Consider the following 27,210-nt stretch of genomic DNA (forward strand, 5'->3'; position numbering starts at 1 on the left):
CCGCCCCGTCCCTGGTCGCTCCGCCCCCGAGCCGCCCCGTCCCTGGTCGCCCCAGCCCGCCCCATCCCTGGTCGCCCCGCCCCAGCCCGCTTCTCGCGACCCTTCGCCACGCACTCTCGGGCCTCCAGCTCGCCCCGCCCCGGGATCGCCCCGCCCCCCACGCTCGCCCCGGCCCCGGTACTTGCTCCTCCCGCGAGGCGCTGAGAAGCGGAAGTGGGGACGGGCTGGGGACTGCACTTCGGCTCCTCTAGGCCTTTGGTGACCCAGTCGCGTCAGTTCCAGCCCCCGCACGGCGGTCGGCGCTGACGTGGCTCCCGGAAGTGAGGCTAACCTGGACCGCCATGTTGCAGCAGGTGAGGGGCTGCGGCGGCGGTGTGGGCGGCTGTGCCCAGCCTGGGCCCGGAGAGGATGGGGCGCGAGCGGAACGTCCCGGGCTTTGGCGTCCGCCCGCCGGTGGCTGCCCGAGCCCGAGGAGGAGCGGCGGGGGCGGGCGCGGGCCGCGGCGGCTTCGGGGGCGCCGCTGCTGTGGACGCGCGCACTGGACGGGCGCGGGCGCTGCGTGCCGGGGCGGCTGCAGGAACGGGGCGGAGCGGGGGAGGCGTAGCCTGACCGCGAGGGGCGCGCTGCCCACTGCCCCTGCATCGGTGGTGGCTGGAGGATTTACTCACAGCCCCCACGTTTCCGGTCAGATGAGTCTGGATAACTCAGAGTCCTTTCTTTAAAGAAGAGTTCTGCAAAGTGCGCTTTCACTTCGCTCCTAGGTGTGTTTTCCCTTGTTGGAGGGGTCACTGCGGCCCAGCGCCGCCCAGGCCCTGCCCTCCGGAAAGGCCGGCGGCGGGCCACTGAGGACCCGCGGGTAACGCAGTGGCCGCTTTCCCTCCGATCTCTCCTTTCATGGTCGCATCACCTTCCCTGGCTCGGACCCTCCTGGGTTCCCCCTACAGGGACCATTGTGATGGCATCACTGGGGCCACCTGGGTGATCTCCCATCTCAGGACCATTCATTCAATCCCTTCTGCCAAATATTCTTCCCAAGTAAATGTACAGATTCACCCTGTGCGGGGATTAGAACCTGGACTTCCCTGGCGGAGTCAGGAGGCATTACTGTCCCACCACGGTTCATGGAGGGGATGGCCTGAGAGGGCTTAGAGGGGAGCGGGGCCCGGTTGTGCTGTGTCAGGAGGAGCCTGTTTTTCAGCCATGTGCTGTGCGTTGTCAGTAGAGGAAGGATATGACCTAACGTGAAAAGGCCACCCTGGCTGCTGGCTGCAGACTGGACTGTTTGGATCAAGAGCTGAAGGCGTCAGGGGTATTTGATTTTCCTATTAGGACGGTAATTCCGTAGCGTCATACTCTTGGCTGCAGTGTTACCATCTAGAGCAGCGGTTCTCGACCGCGACCCCTAAGACCGTCGGAAAACACATATATAATTACATATTGTGTTTGTGATTAATCACTATGCTTTCATTATGTTCAATTTGTAACAATGAAATTGGGGGTCACCACAACATGAGGAACTGTATGAAAGGGTCGCGGCATTAGGAAGGTTGAGAACCGCTGCTCTAGAGCGCTTTCAAAAATCCAGGTGCCCAAACCACACCCCCGGCCCCTGGCCCCTGAACCTCAGGGTGGACCCAGGTGGTTCCAGCCTGTAACCAAGGCTGAGGACCAACTGGTCTCTGACCTGAGTCCGTTTTACCTTTCTAGCCTTGGTTCCCCCTCCACATCTTCCCCTTTCTCTTACTCTGTGGGCTCTGGCCGTTCTCTGTACATACTCTGTGTATTCTCACTCTGTACCTTTGAACATATTCCTAGGTAAGGGACTGGAATGAGCAGGAGCCTACTTGTTCTGTCGCGGCCCCGCTGGTAAACTCTCCTCCCGGAAGCTTCTCCTCATCCTCTGCCCTGTGCTCCCACTTGCGCTTGTCTTTTTCCTGGCACTGATCAGTCCGCCACGCTTTATGGGTGATCGCCTCCTCTGTGGTGCGTTGTATTGCCTGGCCGCCTGCTCTCCTAGACACTAGGACGTACAGCGTAGGGTCAGACCTTGCCCTCCAGTAGCTTACCGCTTGGAGGGAAGGAGAAGTACATAAGAATAATTCTTATTCTTGCTTAAGAATATCTCGAGATAATTGTTCAAATGGAGATTTGTTCAAGTGCTGTGGGAACAGGGGAAATGGTATGTCTGGGGATTCCAGGGAGAGTTCCTCTGTTAAATCAGTATTTGAGCTGAAATTTGAAAGATGATTTGGTTTTGCCTAATGGTGAGCTACGTAGGAGATGGGAAAGGGAAGAGCTTTCTGGGTAAACGGGAAAGGCAGAAGGAGGGGAGAGACCCTGGTGTTTTCAGAACATGTAGTAGCTGTCGTGTCCAGTGGGAGGGAGTGTCAGAAGGTAGGGAGAGGATCAGATCATGAGATCCAAGCTGCGTGGGAGGGAGTTAAGTTTTATTCCCTACGTGTAGGGGTACCATAAACAGTTTGGGCCGGGAGTGACGGTATGATTTTCGTGTTGGGAGGATTACGCAGTAGATAAATGAGAGGCTGGAGCGGAGCTGAGCCTGCCACTATAACTAGAAGCAGGGAGGCCGATGAGTGGCTGGCACTAGGAAAGGTATAAAGAGCAGATTTACTGTGGTTGAGGCTGAAGGTGAACTGCAGTGAGTTGAAATGTGAACCACTCTTAGAAGTCTAAAGTTGTGAAAGGAAGGAACCCTTTGGAAAGTGGGAGATAGAAGGAGAGATTCAGGTCAGGGTTTTTAAATAATATTCTCACTCTATAAAGGACACCTGAAGAAGTTTCTGTGCTGATTGGAAAGAGCTAATAGAAAGCTTTGAAGATACAAGAAAGTAAATAAAGGGAAAATTAATGGAACAAGCCCCCGAGGAGGCAGGAAGAGAAGCGATTCAGAGCACAAATGGTTTTGCTTTGGGTAAAAAGAGAGTTATGAGAAGGGGTCAGGGAAATAATGCGAGTCAGATGGTTCTGTGAAGGAGCCAGAAATATTGAGTTTCTCCCAATGCAGGACCATCGGCTGCACCCTGGTGGTTTTCACAGGCTTATCAGCTTGGGCACGGATGGAGACAGCAGATACTTGGATTACCACGTGGGGTTTTGCCAGTTGGTTGGACGGGGGTGAAGGGGCTGCACATGCCCTTTTCCTAAGTTCTGGCTCCAGATGGCTTTGACCATGCCTTAACCTTGTTTTCCATTTTGACTAGCATGCTTGCCCTGTATGTAGTCAGCATGTACATACTGAATTCGTTTTGCTTCATGGCTATTTTAATTTTCTTATTAGGACAGTAATGATGACAGTGAAGATGTTGCACTATTTGATGCAGAAGAGGAAACAACTAATCGACCCCAAAAATCCAAAATCAGGTATGAGGATAACTTTTACGAGTTGTGTTAGTGTCCAGTACTTTCTGCCTGTGACAGCTGATGGGATTCAAGCAGAGAGGTTGTGATGTCCTTGTGAATATTGTTTCTCACTAGTGTGATCTTTAGTCTTAGACAAAAACGGGGACATTTCAGATTCTCATTGTGCATAACTGACATGGAATTTTACTCAACACTGTTTTCAAATCTGCAAATTCAATTACATGAACACTATTATGTTTTCCTTTAAATACTAGTAGTTTCTGTAGATGCATTATGACATTTTGATTTATTGTGCAAATTTCAGAATTGCATCTTTTATATAAACTAACATGAAAATATTATGCCAAACATTTCTATTCCGAATTTAGTTCTCTCTAAAGAAATTCACTTAATGGAATCAGATTCTACCTGAACTTTGAAAACAAAGTGAGAGATACCAGTCACAAAAGACCACAATTTCATTTATATGAAATGTCCAGAATAGGCAAATCTATACAAAGTTACATTAATGGTTGCCTAAGGCTGGAGAAGGGATGGGGTTGGTATAAATGGGGGTGAGTGCCCATGGGTAAAGGTTTCCTTTGGGGTAATTATGGTGATGGCTGTACAATCTATGAATATATTTAAAAAAATTATGTACTTTCAATAGGTGAATTGTAAGGTATATGGACTATATCTCAATAAAGCTGTTAAACTCTTCCTGATGGTTACTTTGTCTAAATGCCTGAAGTATTCAATGAGCTGTTAAAGTCCTGTTTACATAATGTATTTGCTGTTTTACAACAGGGCTTAGTCAAATAATGGGACTTAAGAAAAAAGAGGTTGGTGATTTGCTTCTTCCTCAAATCATCTTTTATTTTGACCAAACTGCATGGTTATGCTATGGCTGAAGCATTTTTCATCTACATCTGCAGTAACTGTCTAAAATGTAATCACATTTCTTTTGTTATGTTTTGGTTTTCAGACATCCAGTGGCATCATTTTTCCATTTATTCTTTCGAGTCAGTGCAATTGTAGTCTATCTTCTCTGTGAATTGTTCAGCAGCAGCTTTATTGCCTGTATGGTGACGATTATCTTGTTATTGTCATGTGACTTTTGGGCAGTCAAGGTAGGTTTGATTGTTTTTATTTTGAAACCATTTAATACGATGAGATTGAATGGTGTATAAACAGTACAAAAAATGAAACATAGCATTTTTATTAATTTATCTTTTTGTTACCTTTGGCCTCATCTGTGTTAAAGTGCCAGGTGTATCAAATCATGTGTAGATTATTACACTATTTGTCAGCCTACATCAGCTTTAAAATCTAATGTGACTACATACTGCTTCTAATCCATTTCACCTGTTTTGCTTTGGGATCACTTCTGGCTGTCTAGATAAGACCTCAGGATAGTTTGTTCACAAATACTTGAGTACCCACCATCTGTGAAGGCTCTAGCGAAGTAGTTCTCAACCAGGACCTGTTTTTCCCCCCAGGGCACATATGTCTCAATGTCTGATGGCATTTTTGGTTATCACAACAGGTGGGGGAAGAGTGCTCTTTGCATCTAGTGGGTAGGGGCCAGCGATGCTGCTAAACATTTTAAATGCACAGATTGGATAGTTCCCCAAAACAAAGCATTATCTAGCCCAAATTGTCAATAATGCTGAAGTTGTAGGGGATAGAAAGGAATGTAAGAAATGGTTTCAAACTCAAAGGCAGTGATGAGTAGAGAGATGGATGGATAGATAACATAGGTACACATGTGATAAAGTAACTTTTAAAGTATAAACTGTAGACTCTAGGTGGTAGGTATATAGGTGTTAACTGTGAAACTACTCTTCTGTGTGCTTGAAATTTTCATGGTAAAATGGTTTGGGGAGGAGGGGGAAAAAAGCAAAAACTAATTTTGGAATTTCAGAGACATATATTGATTCAAAGACCAGTAAGATGTGACAAGTCTGTTCACCACCACTAACACAGCAGTTTTTAGACCTTTTGATTCTTACAAATACCAGAAGTGTTTGGTTTGGTGATGGCTAGTTTCCATAGGCCACAAAATGCCAAGAATGAGGAGTACAGAAGTCTGTTTTATTTAAGCTTTTCTTTTGTACAGTCTTCTTTGGCTTGCTTTTCTTTGAATTTCTTCTGTTGCTTTATGCTCTAAAGTGTTTGCTGTATCTTGGTCACAATTTTGTTCCCTTTTGTTGTTCATGTAATTTCTGTTTAGCTGGATGGAACATGGCCTTCAGTCACTTCTTCCTGGTAATTTCCCATCTCTTACAATTAAATCCTTCTGGGCTTAGAGGTTTAAAAAATATGCCCCCAAAGTATATTTTTTGATAACTTGGGGTGTTTTTTTTTTGTTTGTTTGTTTTTAATGAGGGATTTAAAAATGTTACCCTTTATCTGGCAAAATTACTTACAGATACCCAAACAATTGCTATAAGAAGCGTAATTAAAAAGTCAAGATGGGGAAATTATTGAATGAACTTGGGAAAGGGGTAGGCAGGGTTCAAAACCTAGTTAAAACAGATGTATCATACTAGTAATTATTATAAATCTCAGTATAGTTGTCAAAAGAAGAGATATAATCATTAAAACAAAAAATTATTTAAAATTTTTAAAAAATTTAAATGTTACAGTCTATATGGGTACTTTTGCTTTATTCCATACTCTGATGGACTAAAAAAGTTTAATGGTTTTAAAATTCTAGTGTTAACTATTAGTAAAATTTAAAGTAAGTGTGTATCTTTCATAGCATTGGAGAAGATAGGAGCAACTTAAACATAGTTTATAAAGCAAGGGAAAGAAAGCACATGCCAAGGAAGCTTAAATGTCATAAGGCATAGTACAAGGTGATGCAGGTAGTAGCAAATTAGTACTAACAGTAAATGTAATTTGATTAAACTCTCTTTTTAAAGATGAGAATTCTAAGATTGTGCCAAAAATCAAAAGTCCAACCAAAAAGTTCTAACTGAAATCATGACATTAGAAAAAAGTATAAAATGCAAAGATAACATCAGACCAATTCAAAAAAAGAAACTTGGTATTATTATTATTATTAGATAAAATAGAAATGGGAGTAAGACAGCATTCAATGGAAGAAACTCATTTTATGAATCACAGTAAGGCTCATTCAGAGAATAACAGTACATCAGACTATGTCTAGTGAAAAACTTAGGAACTCTAGGAGAAAATAGAAGGAACATTATTGTGATAATAGTTGTCTTTGACCAATTAAAGCAACAAAAGCTGAATATAAATAAGGTCGAAAGGATCTGAATGAAATAACGAGATCAGTTTAATAGTGGTATTTGTAACTTTTTACATGCAAAGATAATTTAATAACAAGAATTTAGTTCCTATGCAATATTTATACAATTAATCAAATATCACTATGAAGGAAATCCAAATAAATTGCTCAGGGTAGCTACGTTTTCTAGCCCAGTGCAACAAAACTAGAAATTAATAAAGAATAGTTGTCGAAACTGGAACTTTTAAAAGAGCCAATCTAAAAAATATCTTGGCTTGGAAAGAAAACAGAACTGTCTGCTTTTCTACCTAGAATGTTCTTCTCATCTGCATATTACCTTAACATAGGGATTCCTAATTGTTTTTGTTCCGTGGGTTCCTTTTCCAGTCCCATGAAGCTATGAATAGTGCTTTTAAATACTATTCTGTGGTTTTTATTGTGACAAACCACCAGTACTGTGGATAATTGTCTATATTCATTATTTAAAGGTAAACTAAATTTAGCCAGAAGATAGTGAAAATAAAAGATATAATTTTCCCCCTCTAAGTTCACAGAACCTCTGAATCTATTAGTGGATGCCATTAATTAAAAATCTTCTGTATTATTGATTTATACTTACTCTTTAAATTTCATTCCAAATGTTGATTTCTCAGAGAGTTATTTTCTGATTCCTGACGAGATAATATTTCCCTGTTAGAATCTTAAGGCACCCCACACCTCTCCCTCACAGTACGTAACACATTTGGTAAGGGAACTTACGCCCTTTGGTTGGCTGCCTCTCTTCCCCACAAACACGTGAAGCTCCAGGAGGACAAAAAATGCATCTGTTATCCCCCTTTTATGACATGCTTAATAAATATTTGTTGAATAATAAGCATCAGGAAAGCTATCAAAATAATTAGTTATGCCGAGACCGGTTTGGCTCAGTGGATAGAGCGTCGGCCTGCGGACTGAGGGGTCCCGGGTTCGATTCCGGTCAAGGGCATGTACCTGGGTTGCGGGCATATCCCCAGTGGGGGATGTGCAGGAGGCAGCTGGTCGATGTTTCTCTCTCATCGATGTTTCTAACTCTCTATCTCTCTCCCTTCCTCTCTGTAAAAAATCAATAAAATATATTTAAAATAAATAAATAAATAATTAGTTATGTTCATAAGAGGAAAAGAACTTGGTATATTTGAAGTACTGAGAGAAGTCCAGTACTTGCAACCATTGTCTTAGTTTGAGCAGATATAAAAGAATGCCATATAAGCTATAGGGATTTATTTCCCAAGGTCTGGAGGCTGGAAATCTAAAATCAGGGTGCCAGTATCATTGACTTCGCCTGAGGACCCTCTTCAGGGTTCCAGACTGCTGACCTCTTCTTGTAACCTCACATGGTAGAGGGCAGAGAAGAGGTCAGAAGATCTCTTTTGATTCTTGTAAGAGCACTAATCCCATCTATGAGGGCTGTACCCTAATGACCTAATCTAATCCTAATCACCTTCTAAAATCCATGGTGTGTGTAGAGTGTCAGCATATAAATTTTGGGGGGACATAAACATTCAGTCCATAATAACCAATTTAAGAGATATGTAGTTATAAAATATAAAATATATGTAGCTGCAGTCAGAATATATAGGAAAAATAAGTCACAGTAGCTAAAGAGCAAGGCGTTTTGAAACAAATTACTGAACCGGAGAAAGGACAAGAATTCATGAGGGAAAAGGAGGTGTTTATGTATGCTTACCCTGTCACCTCCACCCTTGCTGGTCCTGCCATTGCCATTTTGTTTAATCTTTTATCCAGGCCTGGTATGTAATGGTCTTTAACTGAATATTATGGAGGTAAAGTTGATGCTATTTTGTTTGTGAAATAATATGGTAGATCTTTAAATAATGCTTTTAAAACATGTTGCATATATTAATCTTTACCAGAATGTCACAGGTAGACTAATGGTTGGCCTGCGTTGGTGGAATCATATTGATGAAGATGGAAAAAGCCATTGGGTGTTTGAGTCCAGGAAGGTAAACTCCTCCCTCCCCCAGTTTTTAGTATCATTCAATGAATTATGTGTAGTTTACATTTGAGTGTCTATGGATGAAGTGTTCAAGATTAAAAGTACTATCCAAATCATTTGTCATGTCAATGCTAAACCAGATGGCCTTCTAAAACTAATTATATTTTTCTTACTAGTTCATACCAGCAACTGTACAGGAAGGAATCCTCAGGGGGTGGACTTTGGGTTAGAGTTTATATAGTGTGCTAAGTTGCCTGTTAGGAGCTGATGACAAAGGGTCTCTCCTTAAGTTGCCTGGCCTGGAATTACTGCTTCTAATAGCTTGTTCTGTCCTTGTTCCAATGGTTCTTTCCCATTTGTGGGCAGTAGAAAGAAGGATTGCAACTGGATAGAAAATCTGAATTGATCAGCGCAGTGCCATCTTTAAGTTGGACCTTCCGGAGTCTTAGGGGACCCTGGTCTGTTTTGGGTTGGCCTGCTTGTCTATAATGAACGTTGTTTGGGAGGCAGAGGACAAAACTTTTGGAGACAGTACCAATGAAATTTCTTGCCTTCTGCTTGGAAGGGCCTTCACAAGTGTTTCTCAGAAAGCAGCATAAGCTTAGTGAGCCCATATTCCTTTGCATTATAAAATCTACCTTATAAACAACTCACCACTCTTATCAATTCCTGGGTTCTGCTGAGATATTGGGGTCATTATCCAGAATCCCTCAATTCCATTTTTTTTCCTCTGGACCCTGACTCGACTTTTTAGGATGACTATTATCTTGATATCCTTGATCCTCACCTAAGACGGTATCATTTAAAGCTTCCTTATATGCATAAACATTATAAATACAAGAAGAATTGAAGTCTATCAGAGATCATTCTTAAACTCTCTACTCTGTCCTGAAAATTCTTGATTTAAAACAAGTACAGTGGGGCCTTGACTTACGAGTGTCCCGACTAACAAGTTTTTCGAGATACGAGCTGTCTCTCGGCCAATTTTTTGCTTTGAGTTGTGAGCTAAAATTCAGGTTACGAGCCAGCTTCAGATACCCCACCGCTAGTTGGTGCAGCAAACGTCACAGTGAACGCCACAACATCAGCCCAGCATCACGTGTCTCACTTGTTCACTTTTTGATTTGACATACAAGTAATTTGAGTTACGAGCTCCATCACGGAACGAATTAAACTTGTAAGTCAAGGCCCCACTGTATATTTAAACCAGTTCCTAAAGTTACAATAATGGTAGACCTAGTAGCTGGGTTTTTTGTTTGTTTGTTTGGGTTTGGTTTTTTTTGGTCGGGGGAGGAGAGTGATGGTTCTAACTTAGGACTTTGGTTGTCTGTATTTATTTGAATTTGAGGATAAAGTGTTTTTCATAAAAAATGTTAAACAGTCTTACTGATGGTTATTAAATTCATGTTCTTGTGTAGGCATCTCCTCAAGAGAATAAAACTATTTCCGAGGCTGAATCAAGAATCTTTTGGTTAGGACTTATTGCCTGTCCAGTGCTTTGGGTGATATTTGCCTTCAGCGCTCTCTTCTCCTTCAGACTGAAGTGGTTGGTGAGTATCAGTGTATAGCTATTGAATAATCCATTAAAATGTCTGATGGATAATCATAGTAAACATCCATCTATGTTAACATTAGGGTCCCATCTTGAGTGGGCAGCTTGATCCTAAATTTCCCATTTGATTTCCCAACTCTCCTTTTTAAGCATTGATGAGCAGAGTCATAGTAAAGACCCAATTTCACCAGTTGTCCGGATGTCTGGCAGAATTTTAATTTAACCCACCTGGTACAGAGATTACTTTATTTATCACATTGTTAACTTGTGGGATGAGGATATTCAGTAAACTCCAGACAAACATGTTTATCTTAGTTTGGAACTAACAGACTAGTCTTTTTTAAAATATTGGTTGCTAACCTGTTCTGGCTATTGCTTATACAGTAAATCTTCCCAAAATTTAGTGGCTTAAAACATCAACAGACATTTCATGATCCCTCTGTTTCTCTGGTTTATGAGCTTGGGAAGTGCTTGTCTGGAAGTTCTGGCTTCTGTAGTTGCAGTCAGTCAGTTGCTGGAGTGGCTGGGAGCTGGAGTGGCATCTCCTCTTCATGAGGCCTACAGCCTCCCACATGGTCTGAACAAGTGGCTTGGGCTTCCTCATTGCCTGGTGTTCCCATGGCAATTAGATTGCTTACTTGGAGGGCCAAGCTCCAATTAAGAGTGTTTGAGCTCACAATCTGAATTACCTTTTACAACTGTACGAGTTTGCTCAGGCTACTGTAACAAAAGACCACAGACTGGGTGGCTTAAATGACAAACATCTATTTCCTTACAACTCTAGAGCCTGGAAGCCTCAGGTCAGTGTGTTGGTTGGGTTGGTTTCTTTTGAGGCCTCATTCCTTGGCTTGTAGATGTTCACCTTCTCCCTGTGTCTTCATATGGACTTCTCTGTACATTCCTGTGTCCTGTTTTCCTCTACTTATAAAGACATCAGTCATTTTGGATTAGGGCCCACCTAGTGACCTCATTTTATTTTAATTACCTCTTTAAAGACCCTGTCTCTAAATATAATCACACTAGAGGCCCGGTGCACAAATTTGTGCATGGGTGGGGTCCCTTGGCTTGGCTGGCAATCCCTCCTGGGGGAGGAACCATGGGAGGTTGGCCTGCCCTGGGAGGTTGGCTGTAGGAGTGCACTGACCAGCAAGGGGCAGCTCCTGCATTGAGTGTCTGCCCCCTGGTGGTCAGTGTGTGTCATAGCCCCAGTCAACCGATCATTCGGCCATTCAGTTGCTTAGGCTTTTCTATATATACTAGAGGCCCGGTGCACAAAAATTTGTGCACTCGGGGGGGGGGGGGTCCCTCAGACTGGCCTGTGCCCTATTGCAGTCTGGGACCCCTTGGGGGATGACCACCTGCTGGTTTAGGCCCGCTCCCTGAGGAATTGGGCCTAAGCTGGCAGTCAGACATTCCTCTGGCAGCCCGGCAGCCCTCGGGGGATGTCCACTTGCCAGCGAGGAGCAGGCCTAAGCTGCAGTCAGACATCCTTAGCACTGCTGAGGAGGCGGGAGAGGCTCCTACAACCACCGCTGTACTGGCAGCCATCAGACTGGCTTGTGGCTGAGCAGAGCTCCCCCCTGTGAGAGCGCACTGACCACCAGAGGGCAGCTCCTGCATTGAGCATCTGCCCTCTGGTGGTCAGTGTGTGTCATAGTGACCAGTCATTCCCAGTCTTTCTGCTGTTAGGGTCAGTTTGCATATTACCCTTTTATTATATAGGATAGAGGCCTGGTGCATGGGTATGGGCCAGCTGGTTTGCCCTGAAGGGTGTCCTGGACCTGGCCAGCCTGGGTGAGGGGCTGGTGGGTGTTTGCAGCTGGCCACACCCCCTTCAGGGTGGGGGTCCCCACTGGGGTTCCTGGCCAGCCTGGGTGAGGGGCTGATGCCTGTTTTCAGCTGGCCACACCCCCTTTAGGTTTGGGGGTTTCCACTGGGGTGCCTGGCCAGTCTGGGTGAGGAGCTGAGGGCCATTTTCAGGCTGGCCAAGCCCCCCGGCGACGGAAGCTCCCAGCCTCTCCTTTTTTTCTTTTCTCTCTTTTTTTTTAATATATTTTATTGGTTTTTTACAGAGAGGAAGGGAGAGAGATAGAGAGTTAGAAACATCAATGAGAGAGAAACATCGATCAGCTGCCTCCTGCACATCTCCTACTGGGGATATGCCCGCAACCCAGGTACATGCCCCTGACCGGAATCGAACCTGGGACCCCTCAGTCCGCAGGCGGACGCTCTATCCACTGAGCCAAACCGGTTTCGGCTCTTTTTTTTTTTTTAATTCTGAGATTTATTTACCTTCTATAATTGAAACTTTGTTGCCTTCAGTGGAGCTCAGAGCCAGCTCCTGCTCACTCCAGCTCCGTGGTGACAGCCAACTGAAAGCAAGTATCTGGGGTTTATTTATCTTCTATAATTGAAACTTTGTTGCCTTCAGTGGAGCTCAGAGCTGGCTGGGAAGCTTGGCTTCCTCCATCACTGGAGCAACCAAGCCTCCTGCTCGCTTCAGCTTCGTGGCTGCTGGCCGCCACCTTGGTTGGGTTAATTTGCATATAGTTGCTCTGATTGGCTGGTGGGCATAGCCGTAAGGCATATCGAAGGTACTGTCAATTGCATGTTTGTCTTTTATTAGATTAGACCAGAGGCCTGGTGCATGAAAATTCATTCACTGGATGGGGGGATTCCCTCAGCCCAGCCTGCCCCCTCGGGGCAAGAGGCGACCCGGCAATCAGGGTAAGGCCATGCCCCATCACACCTCTGCTGCTGCTACTCCCAGCAGCACAAGCCTCGGCCGGCCCTGGTTACCTGAGCCTCGGGCAGCCCTCGGCGGCTGGACAGCTGCCATCCAAGGCTTGCCTGTGCCTCCGGCTGGCCCTAGGGGGCTGAGGGGCTGAGGGGACTGGGTGTCTCTGGAGGTAGGCACATGTAGCAGCCAGGCCCAGTTGGGGGCAGGCCTGGCTTTGCCGTGCGCCTGCCACCCTGGCGGGGCTGAGGTGATTGGGTGCCGCTATCTTTGGGAGCGTGGCCGTCAATTAGCACATTCCCTCCTTATTGGCTGTGGGTGTCGCCACTTTTGAGGGCGGAGCAGTCAATTAGCATATTCCCTCTTTATTAGATAGAACTAGAAGCCCAGTGCATGAAATTTGTGCACGGGGAGGGGGGTTCCCTCAGCCCAGCCTGCACCCTCTTCAATCCGGCACCCCTCGGGGGATGTCCAACTGCCTCTCGCAATCCGGGACCCCCGGCTTCTAACCGCTCGCCTGCCTGCCTGATCGCCTCTAACCATTTCTGCCTGCCTGCCTCCTTGATTGCCCCTAACTGCTCCGCTGCTGGCCTGATCACCCCGAACCGCCTCTGCCTCACCCTCACCCCACACCTGGGACCCTGGATTCCCTCTTCTGAAAGGTCACAGGCACCCGGGACCTGGGCTTCTCCTCCTCTGGCCAGCAGCAGGCACACAGGACCCGGCTGTCTTCGCCTGCACTGGCCGCAGCAAAAGAGGACAGTGGGTGGGCAGCTTCGCCCGGGTCACAGGCGCCCAGGACTGTGGGGCAGGTGGCTTGTCCCTCTCCTGGGCTGCAGGTGCAGACGCAGCTACTGGCGCCTGGGACTGCAGGGACCGTGGGGCGTGTGGATTTTCCCTCTCCTGGCCACAGGCACAGGAGCAGCTGCTGGCACCTCAGACTGCAGGGTGGACACCTTGTCCCTCTCCCGGGCTTCAGTTGTAGACGCTGGTGCCCAGGATCTCAGGGTATGTGGCTTGTCCCTCTCCTGGACTGGGCCGCAGGCGTAGCCACTGACATCCGGGACGTGGGGCGGGCATCTTGTCCCTCTCCTGGGCCACAGACCCAGCCACTGGCTCCCGGGACCGCAGAGCCTGCGATTTGTCCCTCTCCCGGGCCGCAGGCTAAGGCATAGCCGCTGGTGCCCGGGACCCTGGGATGTGCAGCTTGTCCCTCTCTTGGGCCACAGGCCGGCGCAGGCAAAGCTGCTGGTGCCCGGGACCATCGAGCAGGCAGCTTGTCCCTCTCCCAGCCGCAGCCTGGCTGGTCCCCATTCCTCTCTCGTGAGCTCATTTGTGCCTAGCTGGTCCCCAATCCTCTCTCCCCAGTGTTGAGTGTCTGATCCGTTATGGTGTGACAGCATGAGGGCGTGACAACCATTTGTATATTAGCTCTTTACTAGAGGCCAGGTGCACAATATTCGTGCACTGGGGGTTGTCCCTCAGCCCAGCCTGTACCCTCTCCAATCTGGGACCCTCAGGGGATGTCCAATTGCCAGTTTAGGCCAGCCTTATCACCCCCTAACAGCCCCCCTGCCAGCCTGATTGATGCCTAACTGCTCCCCTGCCGGCCCAATCGCCCCAACTGCCCTCCCCTGCAGGCCTGGTCCCCCCCAACTGCCTTCCCCTGCTGGCCTATTCGCCCCCAACTGTCCCCCCAACCCCCCGTTGGCCTGATTGCCCACAACTGCCTTCCCCTGCCAGCCATCTTGTGGTGGCCATCTTGTGATGATATATGGGATGGCCATCCTGTGACGACTTGTGGGGCAGCCATCTTGTGACTACATGGGGGTGGCCATCTTGTGACGGCATGAGGGCATGAGGACCACCTAGGCTTTTATTAGTATAGATTATATAGGACTAGAGGCCTGATGCACGAAATTCGTGCATGGGTAGGGTCCCTAGGCCTGGGTGGCAATCAGGGCCAATCTGTGGGGTGACCGGCAGGGTGATTGGGGAGTCCCTGCTAGCACCCGCCTTTGCTGGCCTGGCTCCGCCCACTTTCCAGCCAGCCAACCCCATCCCCCACTGCAGCCGCTGGTCGCCTCCCTCTGCAGAGCAACTGGCGGGATGATTGGGCTTTTATTATATAGGACTAGAGGCCTGTTGTACGAAATTTGTGCACGGAGGGCATGTCCCTCAGCCCAGCCCACACCCCTTTTAATCCCGTACCCCTCGGGGGTTGTCCGACAGCTGTTTAGGCCTGATACCTGCGGGATCAGCCCTAAACCAGCAGTCAGACATCCCTCTTACAATCTGGGACCACTGGCTCCTAACTGCTCACCTGCCTGCCTGCCTGATTTTGTGTAACCACTCTCCCCTGCTGGCCTGATTGCCCCTAACTGCTCTCCCTGACAACCTGATTGCCCCTAACTTCTCTCCCCTGCCGGTCTGATCGCCCCTAACCGCCTTTGCCTTGGCCCCCGCCACCATGCCTTTGTTTGGAAGGACGTCCGGAAGGATGTCTGGAAGACGTCCGGTCTAATTAGCATATTACCCTTCTATTAATATAGATAGATTCAGGAATACTGGGATTAGGACTTCAGCATATGAACTTTTGGGGGACATGATTCAGCCCGTAATAACAACCTACCCTCAGAAGTCACAGCATCACTTTGCTACCTATCCCTGTTCAAGGGAGTGGGAATTAGGCTTCACACCTTTATGGAGGGGAGGACTCATGTTAAAGGAGGTTCTAGAAGAGCATGTGGAACAGGAGATACTGTTGGCTGCTATCTTTGGAAAATGTAATCTGTTGTTTGACCCAAACTACGAGTCTTGCTCTTTTAATGGTTAAGTTTGTCTCACTTGACTATTGGTATCAGATATATTTGCTTTTTAATTGTTTTTCCCTATTTTTTTATATTTTCTTGTCTTTGTTTTGCTATGTAGGTTCTCGTTTTCTTTGCATGTATACATAAATGCTTTCCCTTTTTCAAGTTGGAAGATTTATTGTCTACTTTTAGTTTTTCTAGTACTTATCTTTATTACATGTTTGTATCATACCTTCTTTCATTAATTAGGAAATGCATTTAATATCTGATTTCCTGCTATGGAGATGGAAGAGTTAACACACATGGTTTCTCCTACTTTTCCTCCCTGCTTCCACCTCTGAATTTTTGTTGAATATACAGTTGACCCATGAATGCAGTAGAAAATATGTGTGTAATGTTGGTCTTCCCAAAAACTTTACTAAACAATCTTTATTTTAAGTAATACACTTAAACCTGTTTATTGACTTTGTTTACAAAAGAAATGGAATACTCCTAAAGTTCCTCCTTTGTTTGTTCCCTTTTCTATCGCCTGTTTTGTTTGTTCCACTATTATTTTTATTGTCAAGGTTCATAATAATTACCTTTTGAATGACATTTCTGACCAGTTGTTCTGTCTTTGATCTACAGTATTTTAAAATACATTGATTCAGTCTTTTTATTGCAGTTTTGCCTCTGATGTCCTGGATGGTTGGCTAAATTTCATTGTTGGGTGATTTAAAAAGCAAGTTTTAGGTGTTGTTTTCCTTTGGCTCTGTCATGTTTAAGGATATGAGCCTACTAACTTTATTCTTGAACTAGAGGTCCGGTACATACAATTCGTGCACTGGGGTGGCGGGTGTCCCTCAGTCCGGCCTGCACCCTCTCCAATCTAGGACCCCTCTGGGGATGTCTGACTGCCAGATCGGGCCTAAACTGGCAGTCGGACATCCCTCTCACAATCTGGGACTGCTGACTCCCTACAGCTCGCCTACCTGCCTAATCACCGCCTAACAGCTCCCATGCCAGCCTGATCAATGCCTAACTGCTCCCCTGCCAGCCCAGTTGCCCCCAACTGCCCTCTTCTGCCAGCCCAGTCACCCCCAACTGCCCTTCCCTGCAGGCCTGGTTGCCCACAACTGCCCTCTCCTGCGGGCCTGGTCCCCCCAACTGCCCTTCCCTGCTGTCCTGGTCACCCACAACTGCCCTCCTCTGCCCCCCATCTTGTGGCCTCATGGGGTGGCCATCTTGTGCAAGGGTGTGATGGTCAATTTGCATATTACCGCTTTATTATATAGGACTAGAGGCCTGGTGCACAAAAATTTGTGCACTTGGAGGGGGGAGGTCCCTCAGCCCGGCCTGTGCACTCTCACAGTCTGGGACCCCTCAGGGGATGACCATCTGCTGGCTGAGGCCTGCTCCCCGGGGATTGGGCCTAAGATGGCAATCAGACATCCCTCTGGCAGCCTGGGAACCCTCGGGGGATGTCCACTTGCCAGTGGGGAGCAGACCTAAGCTGCAGTCAGACATCCTTAGCGCTGCTGAGGGGGCAGGAGAGGCTCCCACCACCACCGCTGTACTGATAGCCATCAGCCTAGCTTGTGGCTGAGCAGAACTCCCCCCTGTGAGAGCGCACTGACCACCAGAGGGCAGCTCCTGCATTGAGCGTCTGCCCCCTGGTGGTCAGTGTGTGTCATAGTGACCAGTCATTCCCAGCCTTTCTGCTGTTAGGGTCAGTTTGCATATTACCCTTTTATTATATAGGATAGAGGCCTGGTGCACGGATGGGGGCTGGCTGGTTTGCCCTGAAGGGTGTCCCGGATCAGGGTGGGGGTCCCGCTTGGGTGCCTGTCCAGCCTGGATGACGGGCTGATGGATGTTTGCAGCTGGTCATACCCCCTTCAGGGTGGGGGTCCCCACTGGGGTTCCTGGCCAACCTGGGTGAGGGGCTGAGGGCCATTTTCAGGCTGGCGGGTGACTGAAGCTCCCAGCCTCTTTTTTTTTTTTTTTTTTTTTTTTTATTCTGGGATGTATTTACCTTCTATAGCAGTCACTGGAGCTGAGAGCCAGCTCCAGCTCTGAGGCCATGGCTGGCTGAAAGCAGGTATCTGGGTTTGTTTAGCTTCTATAATTGAAACTCTGTTGCCATCACTGGCGCTCTAAGCTCTGAGGGCCCAGCTGGCTGAAAGCAGGTACCTGGGGTTTGTTTAGCTTCTATGATTACAACATTGTTGCATCTGGAGCTCAGAGCTGAGCCGGGGCAGGCGGGGAACCTTGGCTTCCTCCACCACTGGAGCAAGCAAGCCTCCTGTTCACTTCAGCTGTGTGGCTGCCGGCCGCCATCTTGGTTGGCAGTTAATTTGCATATCCTGCTGATTAGCCAATGGGAAGCATAGCAGAGGTATGGTTAATTACCATGTTTGTCTATTATTAGATAGGAGGATGCCTATTTGGCTAGGATAATGACCTCAGGTCACAGTTTCTTGCACCATTTAGAAGACATTTCTTACTTATATTGAATTTTGCCGTGGAATCTGAGGCTTACATAATCTCCATGGAAGTGAGTGAATCATTTTTCTCCCTGGACAAAATTAAATTATTTTTGAAGTTTTAAAATATTATAACTGGAATGTCTTTGTGTTTATCTTTTTGTATTGATTTTTCTGGAAACTGTACCCCTCGTATATGTAGGCGTAGGTTTTCCTTCGAATCAGGAAAATTGTCTTCTGTTAAGTCTTTAAATTTATGTTAAGTCTTTAAATTTATGTTCTATTTTTTGATTTCTCTGATTCTGAGGTATTTGTTATCTCTGTTGTATTGTTTTTATCTGTTCTCATCTAGCATCTTTAATTGCTTTGATCTCTCAGTTCTCTTCTGTTTATTCATGTAGCAAATATTTTAAGAGCCTGCTTTATGCCAGACCTGTTCGGGCACTGCGGGTATTGTTAGGGCCAGATAAACAAGGTATCGCTCTGATAGAGCTTATGTTCTGGTGGAGTGTGCTGTGGACCTGTGGACCAGCAGCGCGTCAGAGAGTCAGAGAGCAGGCCGTATTAGAAAGGCAGTGACACCAGTCAGAGTGGAGAGTGCAAGAGAAAGAAGTGGGTTACTTCGGATTGAGCGTCCGCAGAGGCTTCTCTGTATTCCTTAGCTCTGCCAGCTTCATTTTCACCTCCTTCTATTGTGTTGTCTTACCTTCATTCACTTTGAATTTATATATTTAGGTTCTTCTGTTGGGTAAAGCATACCCTGATGACCTTCTGTACCTGGCCCCTCATCCTCGCCCTGCTCATGTCTGTCTAACTGCCTACCACAGTTCCCCACTGGATTCATTCCCAGGGGCGACATGGTGCCCACTGTAGCATGTGTATTTAACACGTTAAGCCCATGTTATTCACCGGTGACTGACACTATACTTTCCATCCAGAAGACAAAACAGGCTGGGCGCTTAACGTGTTTATAAATGTTCGTTAGGCAGGTGATGGGGCGCCTTTTGCAGAGTACATGTTGCATAGATCTATTCTGGTAGGTGAAGGAGTCTTATTGGCACAGCTCCCCTTCATAGAGCTTCCTTTTCCTTCTCCCCAGGACACTGTTGGGTCTCATTCATGGTGTTGGTCAGTAATCATTGCTTATTTTTCTCTCCTAGGCTGTGGTTACCATGGGTGTGGTGCTGCAAGGTGCCAACCTATATGGCTACATCAGGTGCAAAGTGGGTAGCAGAAAGAATTTAACCAGCATGGCTACATCTTATCTTGGAAAGCAGTTTTTAAGACAAGTAAGTTTTTCTGGCTGTGAGGCTAAATTTGATGTGTCAAGTGACTAATGCAGTAATTTCTAACTCTTGTAGAGTTTAATTTTTATGAAATACTTAAAGTTTTTTAAGGCACATATTTATTTAGGTATGAGTTAATGATAGTTATTTTAATTAATTTTTGAAGGCTTTTAAGACATCCCAGAGTATTATCAGTGTCCTAAAATTATTTTAAAACCAGAGAGAGAAACTGTCATTGATAATAGCTTACTAAAAAAAAAAATCAGTTACTTTTCATTAATTCTGGGGGCTCTAACAGTTTTGAAGAATGATATTGTAAGGTTTTAGGTTTTATGTAGAAAGAACGATTAGAAACAAAATAAGACTGTATATTTAAAGATTGTTTTAAAGTACCGAGATTTTTTTTTTTTAGAACATAATGGTTTTACTACAATTCCCCAATATGAATATTTAAATCAGGGTTTTCAATGGGATAAGTAGTAATCGTAGATTGTTAAATTTCTTGGGAAAAATGATTAGGTTTTTGTTTCCAGGCAGTAGGTTATCAAGTAGTATTGTATTAGACAGTGATTCTCAAACTTGAACAAGTATGAGGATCACCTAGAGGGCTGAAACATGGGTGGGGAGTCCCACCTCCAGAGTTCCTTATTCATTTGATCTGGGTGGGGTCTCAATTTGCATGTCTAACAAGTTCCCAGTGGGTCCAACAATTGTATTTAGATAACTGAAGCCCTACTCAAGATTATACAACTTATAAATGGTACAAAACTAGGGTTTATTAAACTCTCCTCTCTGAAATTCATTGTTCTTTTCATTCTGCTGTGGTTTCTCTTGTATAAAGGATGAGAAGTAGAAAAAGTAATATTTTTGGAGAGACATGATTCTCCTCCTGAGGGTTTTTGCAGGGTGCCAAATCATCTTTGCTGTGGTCCACCTATGGTAATGGTCAGGTGTGTGCTTAGGAGGTGTTTTTCCTTAGGATTTTTGGTGTTTCTGAAATGGAGGTGGATGTTGAATACAGTGAAAGTGAGTGTTGGGTAGGATTAGTGGACTTACCTGGCACCTGGCGATACTCTGCTAAAATGACACTGACCTGCTGGACGTTGGGGTGGATCCATTGATTTGCTTCTCCAGCATGTTTGTAATTTTTAACATGATTGGGGCCATTGAATGTAAGTTAATGTAGCTAGCTCTGCTTACAAATACGGAGTATTTCTCTAGTTCTTTGAAGTCTGTATTAAGTAAAATAGCTTTTTTTATTCAGGAGTTCTTACTCTTTTGCAGAACACTGGAGATGATCAGACTTCCTGAAGAGGGAGAGGAGTCCCGTGTGTTCTGTTATATTGGGAACAACTGAAGAGATTCTTCACTCTGAGCCTTTTAGAACTCAGTACATGTAGCAGAGAGGAGTGTTGGGTTTGTTTTTCCATTTGAAAATTTACTTTAAGAAAAAAGGAAAAGTAGTTTTCATTTTCTTGTTAGCATTTGGGGCTGAAAATATGGTGTTGCTAGAAACATTGTCAAAATTTGGATCATGGTGTACATATGTGTGTGCACAGTCATGTAATATCCATGTACTGCAGTTTGACAAAAGTGTTTATGTTCATGTATATATGTAATGAAGACTTTTGCATTTTGATCCATAGAATGTAGAAGGTTGTTCTTAATCTCATTTCAAAATTATGTGTATTTAAATATTTCTGTAGATTATTTTCAGAAGAAAGGTTTGCTTCCATGGGAAGAGTGAGCACTTTGGCTATGTATAAGATAGAAATAATTGTTAATTTTATGGTTTACTATGTACTTCATAATGAAACTCTTATCTTAGGCATTCACAGGCAGATAAAAACCAAATTTGGATCAGTGGCATGAGCTAGTTTCTAAAATTTTGTTTATTTTTATTGTAACAAGTCATGTATTTTCAGTCCGTTAATATAAATGAGTTTTCATGGTGTCTGTGTAAGGGATACTTAGAGATTGCTGTGTTTTATTTATTTTTGGAGAGGACAACCAGCTTTTGCTTTGGAACCTCCTGAAGAGCGTCAGTGGTCCTTGGCCTAACGAAACCTTTTACCATGAAGAGAGCATTCTTCTTATGTCATAATAAGAATAATTATTTAAATACTTGGCATAATAAATGCCTAAAAGACATTTTATTTGATGAATCTTTTTTTTTTTTTTTTTTTTTTGCTTTAGTGGGGATATTAGAAATCATGCATTTGTGTTAATGGTATTTCTTAAAAAGCAATATGTGTCACAGTCTAGGAACTGTTACGGACACATGTAAATTCTCCTATAGGTATACTGTAGGTAACCTTTGTTGGAGTCGTAATCAGCAGACTATTTTGTCAATGTATTTATACATTGTTAAAATTTTTTAAAGATGTTTTGTTTAATTGAATAAGTGTCTATTGGAGTGATAGCTTTGAAAGCGCATAACTTTATATTTGTATAAAACTCTAATGTTTACAAAGCCCTTGACATGTGTAATCTCATTTGATCCTCATGACATACCCGTTTCATGTGATGCCTGGAACGTCAGGTTACCAAGTGACTTGTCCAAGGAAACAGGTTACAGGAAGTCTCTTCAGGATACAGTACTGTGTTTAGAGGAAATACCTGTCTCTAGTGCAGCCGTGGGCAAACTACGGCCCACAGGCCGGATCTGGCCCGTTTGAAATGAATAAAACTATTGAAAAAAAAGACCGTACCCTTTTATGTAATGAAGTTTACTTTGAATTTATATTAGTTCACACAAACACTCCATCCATGCTTTTGTTCCGGCCCTCCGGTCCAGTTTAAGAACCCATTGTGGCCCTCGAATCAAAAAGTTTGCCCACCCCTGCTCTAGTGTCTTTTCCTTTCTTAAGAAACATTAAGTTATTAAGTCATTCATTTATTAAATGCCTGTTTGCCATTTTACTTGTGCTTATCTGGTGAGGAAAGTCAGCGCTGCATACAGACATGTTATTATTTAATTTGAAAGATCTAAATCTTTAAAGTTGAGAGTCTGACAGGGGACACATGGATACAGGTTTTGATATAGCTATGTTGTTACTTGATCCTGCAGTCCCTCAAACCAAATATGAATTGATTTTTGGGATATGCATGTGGCAGAGTTTACCACTTATTCCTAATATCCATTTTCCCTTACATGTTTCTTACTTATTAGCTGGAACATGGCAACAAAGACAGCTTGTTCCAGATTTGCTTGCTGCATCTTATGTGGCCATGTGACTGAGTTCTGGCCACATGCACATTTCCAGGAAGTATTCCTAAAAGAGGGGCATGCCTGTCCCCTCCCCTTTTCTCTTTCCTGCTAGCTGAATTGTGGACCACATAGGTGGAGCTTGTGAATAGCAGGTAAATAAGGTGGGTATTGAGCTCCCTCTAATGGGAATGGCAACCCTGAACTGCCTATTGAATCTTCTATAATAATAAAAGCGTAATATGCTAATTAGACCAGAAGTCCTTCCGAATGAAGATGGGGCTGCGAGGGAAGCCTGGGTCCTGGGTGCCAGAGGGAAGCTGGTGCCGGAAGCCAGGGGAAGGAAGGCCTACTCTTGCACAAATATTGTGCATCAGGCCTCTAGTTTTTAAATAAGAAACAAACTTCTATCTTGTTTGAGTGTTATTGTTTTGGCTTTTCTATTGCTAAAGTCTAACTGAATTCTTCAATAAACTGTAGTTTCAGCATCCCCCCTAATTGTTTGCATTAGCATAGTATTTGGGATAGAATAATTCAGTAGGTACCTGTTCAGCTGTGCCAACTTTTGCCCATAGTGCAGTGATTTTTCATACTAGTACAATTCTTTCTTCCAAGTCTTGTGGCAAAGCTTAATATTTATAATAAATAAAGCAGAGCTGCTCTAGTGGAAACAGAATTGGAGGCTCTGGAGTCACCCTCTCAGCCCTACCTCCCAATTTCCAAGGAGCCCCCTGAGCCGCTGTTTGCAAACCACTACTAGGAAAAGTGAAACCAGTCCGTTCCTGGTTTTGAAGAATATAGTCTCAAATCATATGTTAAATATACTTTTTAATTACAAATAAAATCAGAAGAATACCAAATTCTTACGAAAATCAGAAAACACTCCTTCAAACCTTTATGTTGTTCTAAATAAGAAAGGAAGAAGCCTATCATTTCCTGAAGAAGTTATAATTTAGTGGCAAGGAAAACGTAATCTCACATGTAACTTTTTCCCACTACAACTAATTAAAGAAAGAAAGCACCCATGGTCGGAAAATGAAGTCGTACAGAAGGGCAACAGATAAATGCAAGTCTGAGCCCACTCTCACTTTCGTTCCCCAGGAGCAAACATTGTCAACTGCTTGGTTTTGCTTCGGGATGTTTACCTCTGTAGCTCTAATAATATGCTTAGTGCTCATGTTGTCTCTTGACTTAGTGACTTTATGATTAGCTGTTGACTTCCTTCTGTGAAAAATGGAGATTTAACTCAACCTCTCCTCCCCATGTATAATTTGAGCACTGTCTGTGTCCAGTTGATTGTAATATTATAAGCTTAGCATAAACCTCCATTTTTTAATTTCCTCAATGACCTGTTATAACTATTAATTTCCTCTGTTAGTAATTTGTTCAACTCCAAGTAACAGAAAATCCTACAAATAATGGATTTCAACAAAGGAAGTCTGAAAGTAGGTGATTGCTGGTGTTGTTGTAGTCACTAAACAGTTCCTTAGAAAGCTGGGTTTTGTCTCTGTGCGCGCCGCCTCAGGGTCATGACTGTCACAGCTGAAGAAATCACAGGAGACTTTTGCTGCTACTTACATCTCATTAGCCAGAATGGTGTCACCTAGGAAGGAAGTCTGGGAAAACAGGTTGTGAAGGAAGGCACATTGCTGCCTTGAATAAAAGAAATTTTGTTAGTAGGGAAAAGGGACTTTGGGTAGGCATCTAGCAGTGCCTTTCACATACTTCTCATGTGGGGCTTTCTGTAGGTGACACCAGCCCCTGTGGTGGCCAACGCTCTTGGCATTCTTCCTACAGTAGATATATAGCCTTTGGTCTAGATGGATTTGTAAAGGCAACTTTTTATGCAAAGCCATTAAATCAAGATAGTTCAGTGAGGGTGTAGGCTGGTGTACTCTTAAGTATGTATCCTTACTCTAATATGATTAGGGGATTGGATTTAGAATATTCAGAGCAGTAGTTCTCATGGGAATGGTGCCACCCACAAGGGAGAGTGTTTTGTAGTATGGAGAGAGAAGGGTTGATTAGCACGATGATTGGTTATTTTCGTGGATAGAGCCAAGGATGCCAGGCCAAGAGGAGGACAGGACCAAAAATTGTCATGTATGTCTAATAACTTCCATATCTCATGAATAGTTATGTCCATAAAAACCTGCTTATAAAGGGAAAGAAAAAGCAACCTCTGGAAGCTGACCTGTTCTGACAGCCAGGCTGTGGTGGTCTGTTGAACATAATTGTATACACCATCAACATCTGACAGAGCCATTCTGACCATGAGGGTGCAAGAAAAAATAAGGACTCTGTGATCATGAGGGAGCATAGAAGTGCTGTGCAGACCTCAAAAAAGACCTAACACCCTCTCCCCTGGCTTACATGAGTGCCTGCTGCTCTACTAAAGACAGCTTCAGACCACTGTTCTTCCTACTTTCTAGATGAAAATTATTAGGATACCACTCAGGCTTGCTTTACTTTCTGAAAGCACCCAATCCAACTATGATCCATGGAGCCAGCCCTTCGTGAAGTGACAGAGGCCCACCTATAGGCCCACATCCTGTAATAAGCCCTTCTTAGCACCCTCCATGAGACACCCTTGATGTGGTCTCTCTTGTGCAAAAGGTTTTAATAAGCCCAACTGCTCAACCACAGGTCTGTGCCCCGTGGTCTCTAGCTGGTGAGCACTGACAATTATCTGAGCCTAGACTATCTGTCCCATTGTACATATAAAAACTCCATTTTACAGTTTTAGTTGCAGATTTACAATATTTGACATCAAAAGCAACTGTCAAGTGGAAGAGGTTATACCCTCCCTGTTCAGCACTTTACCAAGAGTTTTCCCTCATTTTTAAAACTCACCAGTGGCAACATTGCTCATGGCATTTGTATTGCAAGTCAGACCTGCTGCAGCTTCCTTGTCCGATTTGTAGGGCCACACTCCTGCTAATGACATGCTCATAAATTAGGCACCTGACTACCTTATTGTGTCTTCAGTAGTTGTGGCCATTTCCTTTCATATTGAACTACATATTTCCATAAGTTGCTTCCTTTTATTTCTCCTTTATATTAGACATTGATTTTAAAAATGCCTGAGATAAGTTATATTGTCTATCCATCTATATGTTTTTTAGAATAATAGAAAGGGTATTTAAAAATATTTGTAATAAAAATTTGCTGTGAGCCCTAACTGGTTTGGCTCAGTGGATAGAGCATCGGCCTGTGGACTGAAGGGTCCCAGGTTCGATTCTGGTCAAGGACATGTACTTTGGTTGCGGGCTCAATACCCAGTAGGGGTATGCAGGAGGCAGCTGATTGATGTTTCTCTCTCATCAATGTTTCTAACTATTCTTCTCCCTTTCTCTCTGTAAAAAAAAAAAAAATCAATAAAATATTTTTTTAAAAAATTTGCTGTGGCTCTGAAGGTGTGAAAAACACTGGTCTTCAGTTACAGCTGGACAGTCTGTCCCTTAGACTTCCTTGCTCAGATGGAGCTGAAAAGCAAATTTGAGCTTGTACTCAGGTGTTCCAATATTCTGAGTTCTTACTGAGGGTGGGTGCCATAGACTTTGGAAACTAGTGCTGACATTCTATGAAATTTGAGAAGTCAGACAATTCTTATTTGGGTGGTATATATCATAGGTGGAATGTCTGGTGTTCTATGTGAATTCAGTATATGCTGCTTGCATTAATTTAAGAGAAATCCATTGTATCCCACTTTCTACTAAGAGAAATTCTGGAGAAACATTTCAAGAATGGTGGAGTAAAGATCTCCAAAGATCTGATCCTCCATGGAAGCAAGGAGAACACTGGCAGAATTTGTCGAAATCAACTTTTTCAAGCTCCAGAAATTAACTAAAGGATTAATTAGGATACATGACAAACATGTATTAAATAAAAATGGTTGAATCTCTATAAAAATATTAAGCTTTGTGGTGTTTTAACTTGTCCTCATCCTACCTCTCCTCAGCTCTGTGGTAGCCTTGAAAACCAGCAACCTTGAACCACCACAGCTGAGAAAACCAACCACTGAAATAGTTTAGAAGTTCCCCAAATAGGTTTGGTGTTGGAGTCTCATCCTCAGAGAATTGTCACTGTTGGATTTGTTTGGCAGCTCCCTAGGAAGTTCCAGTTGTAGGGCTTATCTTTATTTAACAGACTTAATGAGGAAAGCCCTAGCTCCAGGTGGTTTGTTGGAAAAAAAAAAAAAAAAGTAGCAATTGTTTAAATAGCACAACTGCCTGAGTTTCTAATACCTGTTGAGACAAACAAACTGGTAAAAAAAAATTAAAAATTAAAGGGCAATATGGGGAGTGAGATGTTCTTAGGAGGCTTTAACAAGTCCTGACAGCCCTAGCTGATTTGGCTCTGTGGATAGAGTGTTGGCCTGTGGACCAAAGGGTCCTGGGTTTGATTCAGGTCAAGGGAACATACCTTGGTTGCAGGCTCCTCCCCAGCCTGGGCCCTGGTTAGGGCTCGTGCAGGAGGCAACCAATCGATGTGTTTCTCTCACATAGATATTTCTCTCTGTCTTTCCCTCTCT

General features: G+C 44.3%; 1 protein-coding gene across 3 annotated transcripts; it reads left to right on the forward strand.

Annotated features, from left to right (window-relative positions):
• Positions 1-78: 78 nt before the first annotated feature.
• Positions 79-27,210, forward strand: LOC308532278 (Golgi apparatus membrane protein TVP23 homolog B). Of its 3 annotated transcripts, XM_081109637.1 has the most exons (8): positions 79-353; positions 3,299-3,381; positions 4,168-4,202; positions 5,594-5,628; positions 8,533-8,622; positions 10,034-10,165; positions 19,343-19,471; positions 20,753-27,210. In XM_081109637.1, exons 4-8 carry the CDS (start codon positions 5,605-5,607, stop codon positions 20,777-20,779), a joined length of 402 nt encoding a protein of 133 aa, XP_080965763.1. In that variant the 5' UTR covers positions 79-353; positions 3,299-3,381; positions 4,168-4,202; positions 5,594-5,604; the 3' UTR covers positions 20,780-27,210. The 3 variants fall into 3 exon arrangements, with proteins under 3 accessions (XP_080965763.1, XP_080965762.1, XP_080965761.1); XM_081109636.1 differs by lacking the exon at positions 5,594-5,628 and having other exon boundaries at positions 195-353; XM_081109635.1 differs by lacking the exons at positions 4,168-4,202; positions 5,594-5,628 and adding an exon at positions 4,346-4,490 and having other exon boundaries at positions 195-353.

This window comes from Myotis nattereri, assembly GCF_964212035.1.
Source record: "Myotis nattereri genome assembly, chromosome: 16".
In the NCBI taxonomy this organism is placed as follows: Eukaryota; Metazoa; Chordata; class Mammalia; order Chiroptera; family Vespertilionidae; genus Myotis; species Myotis nattereri.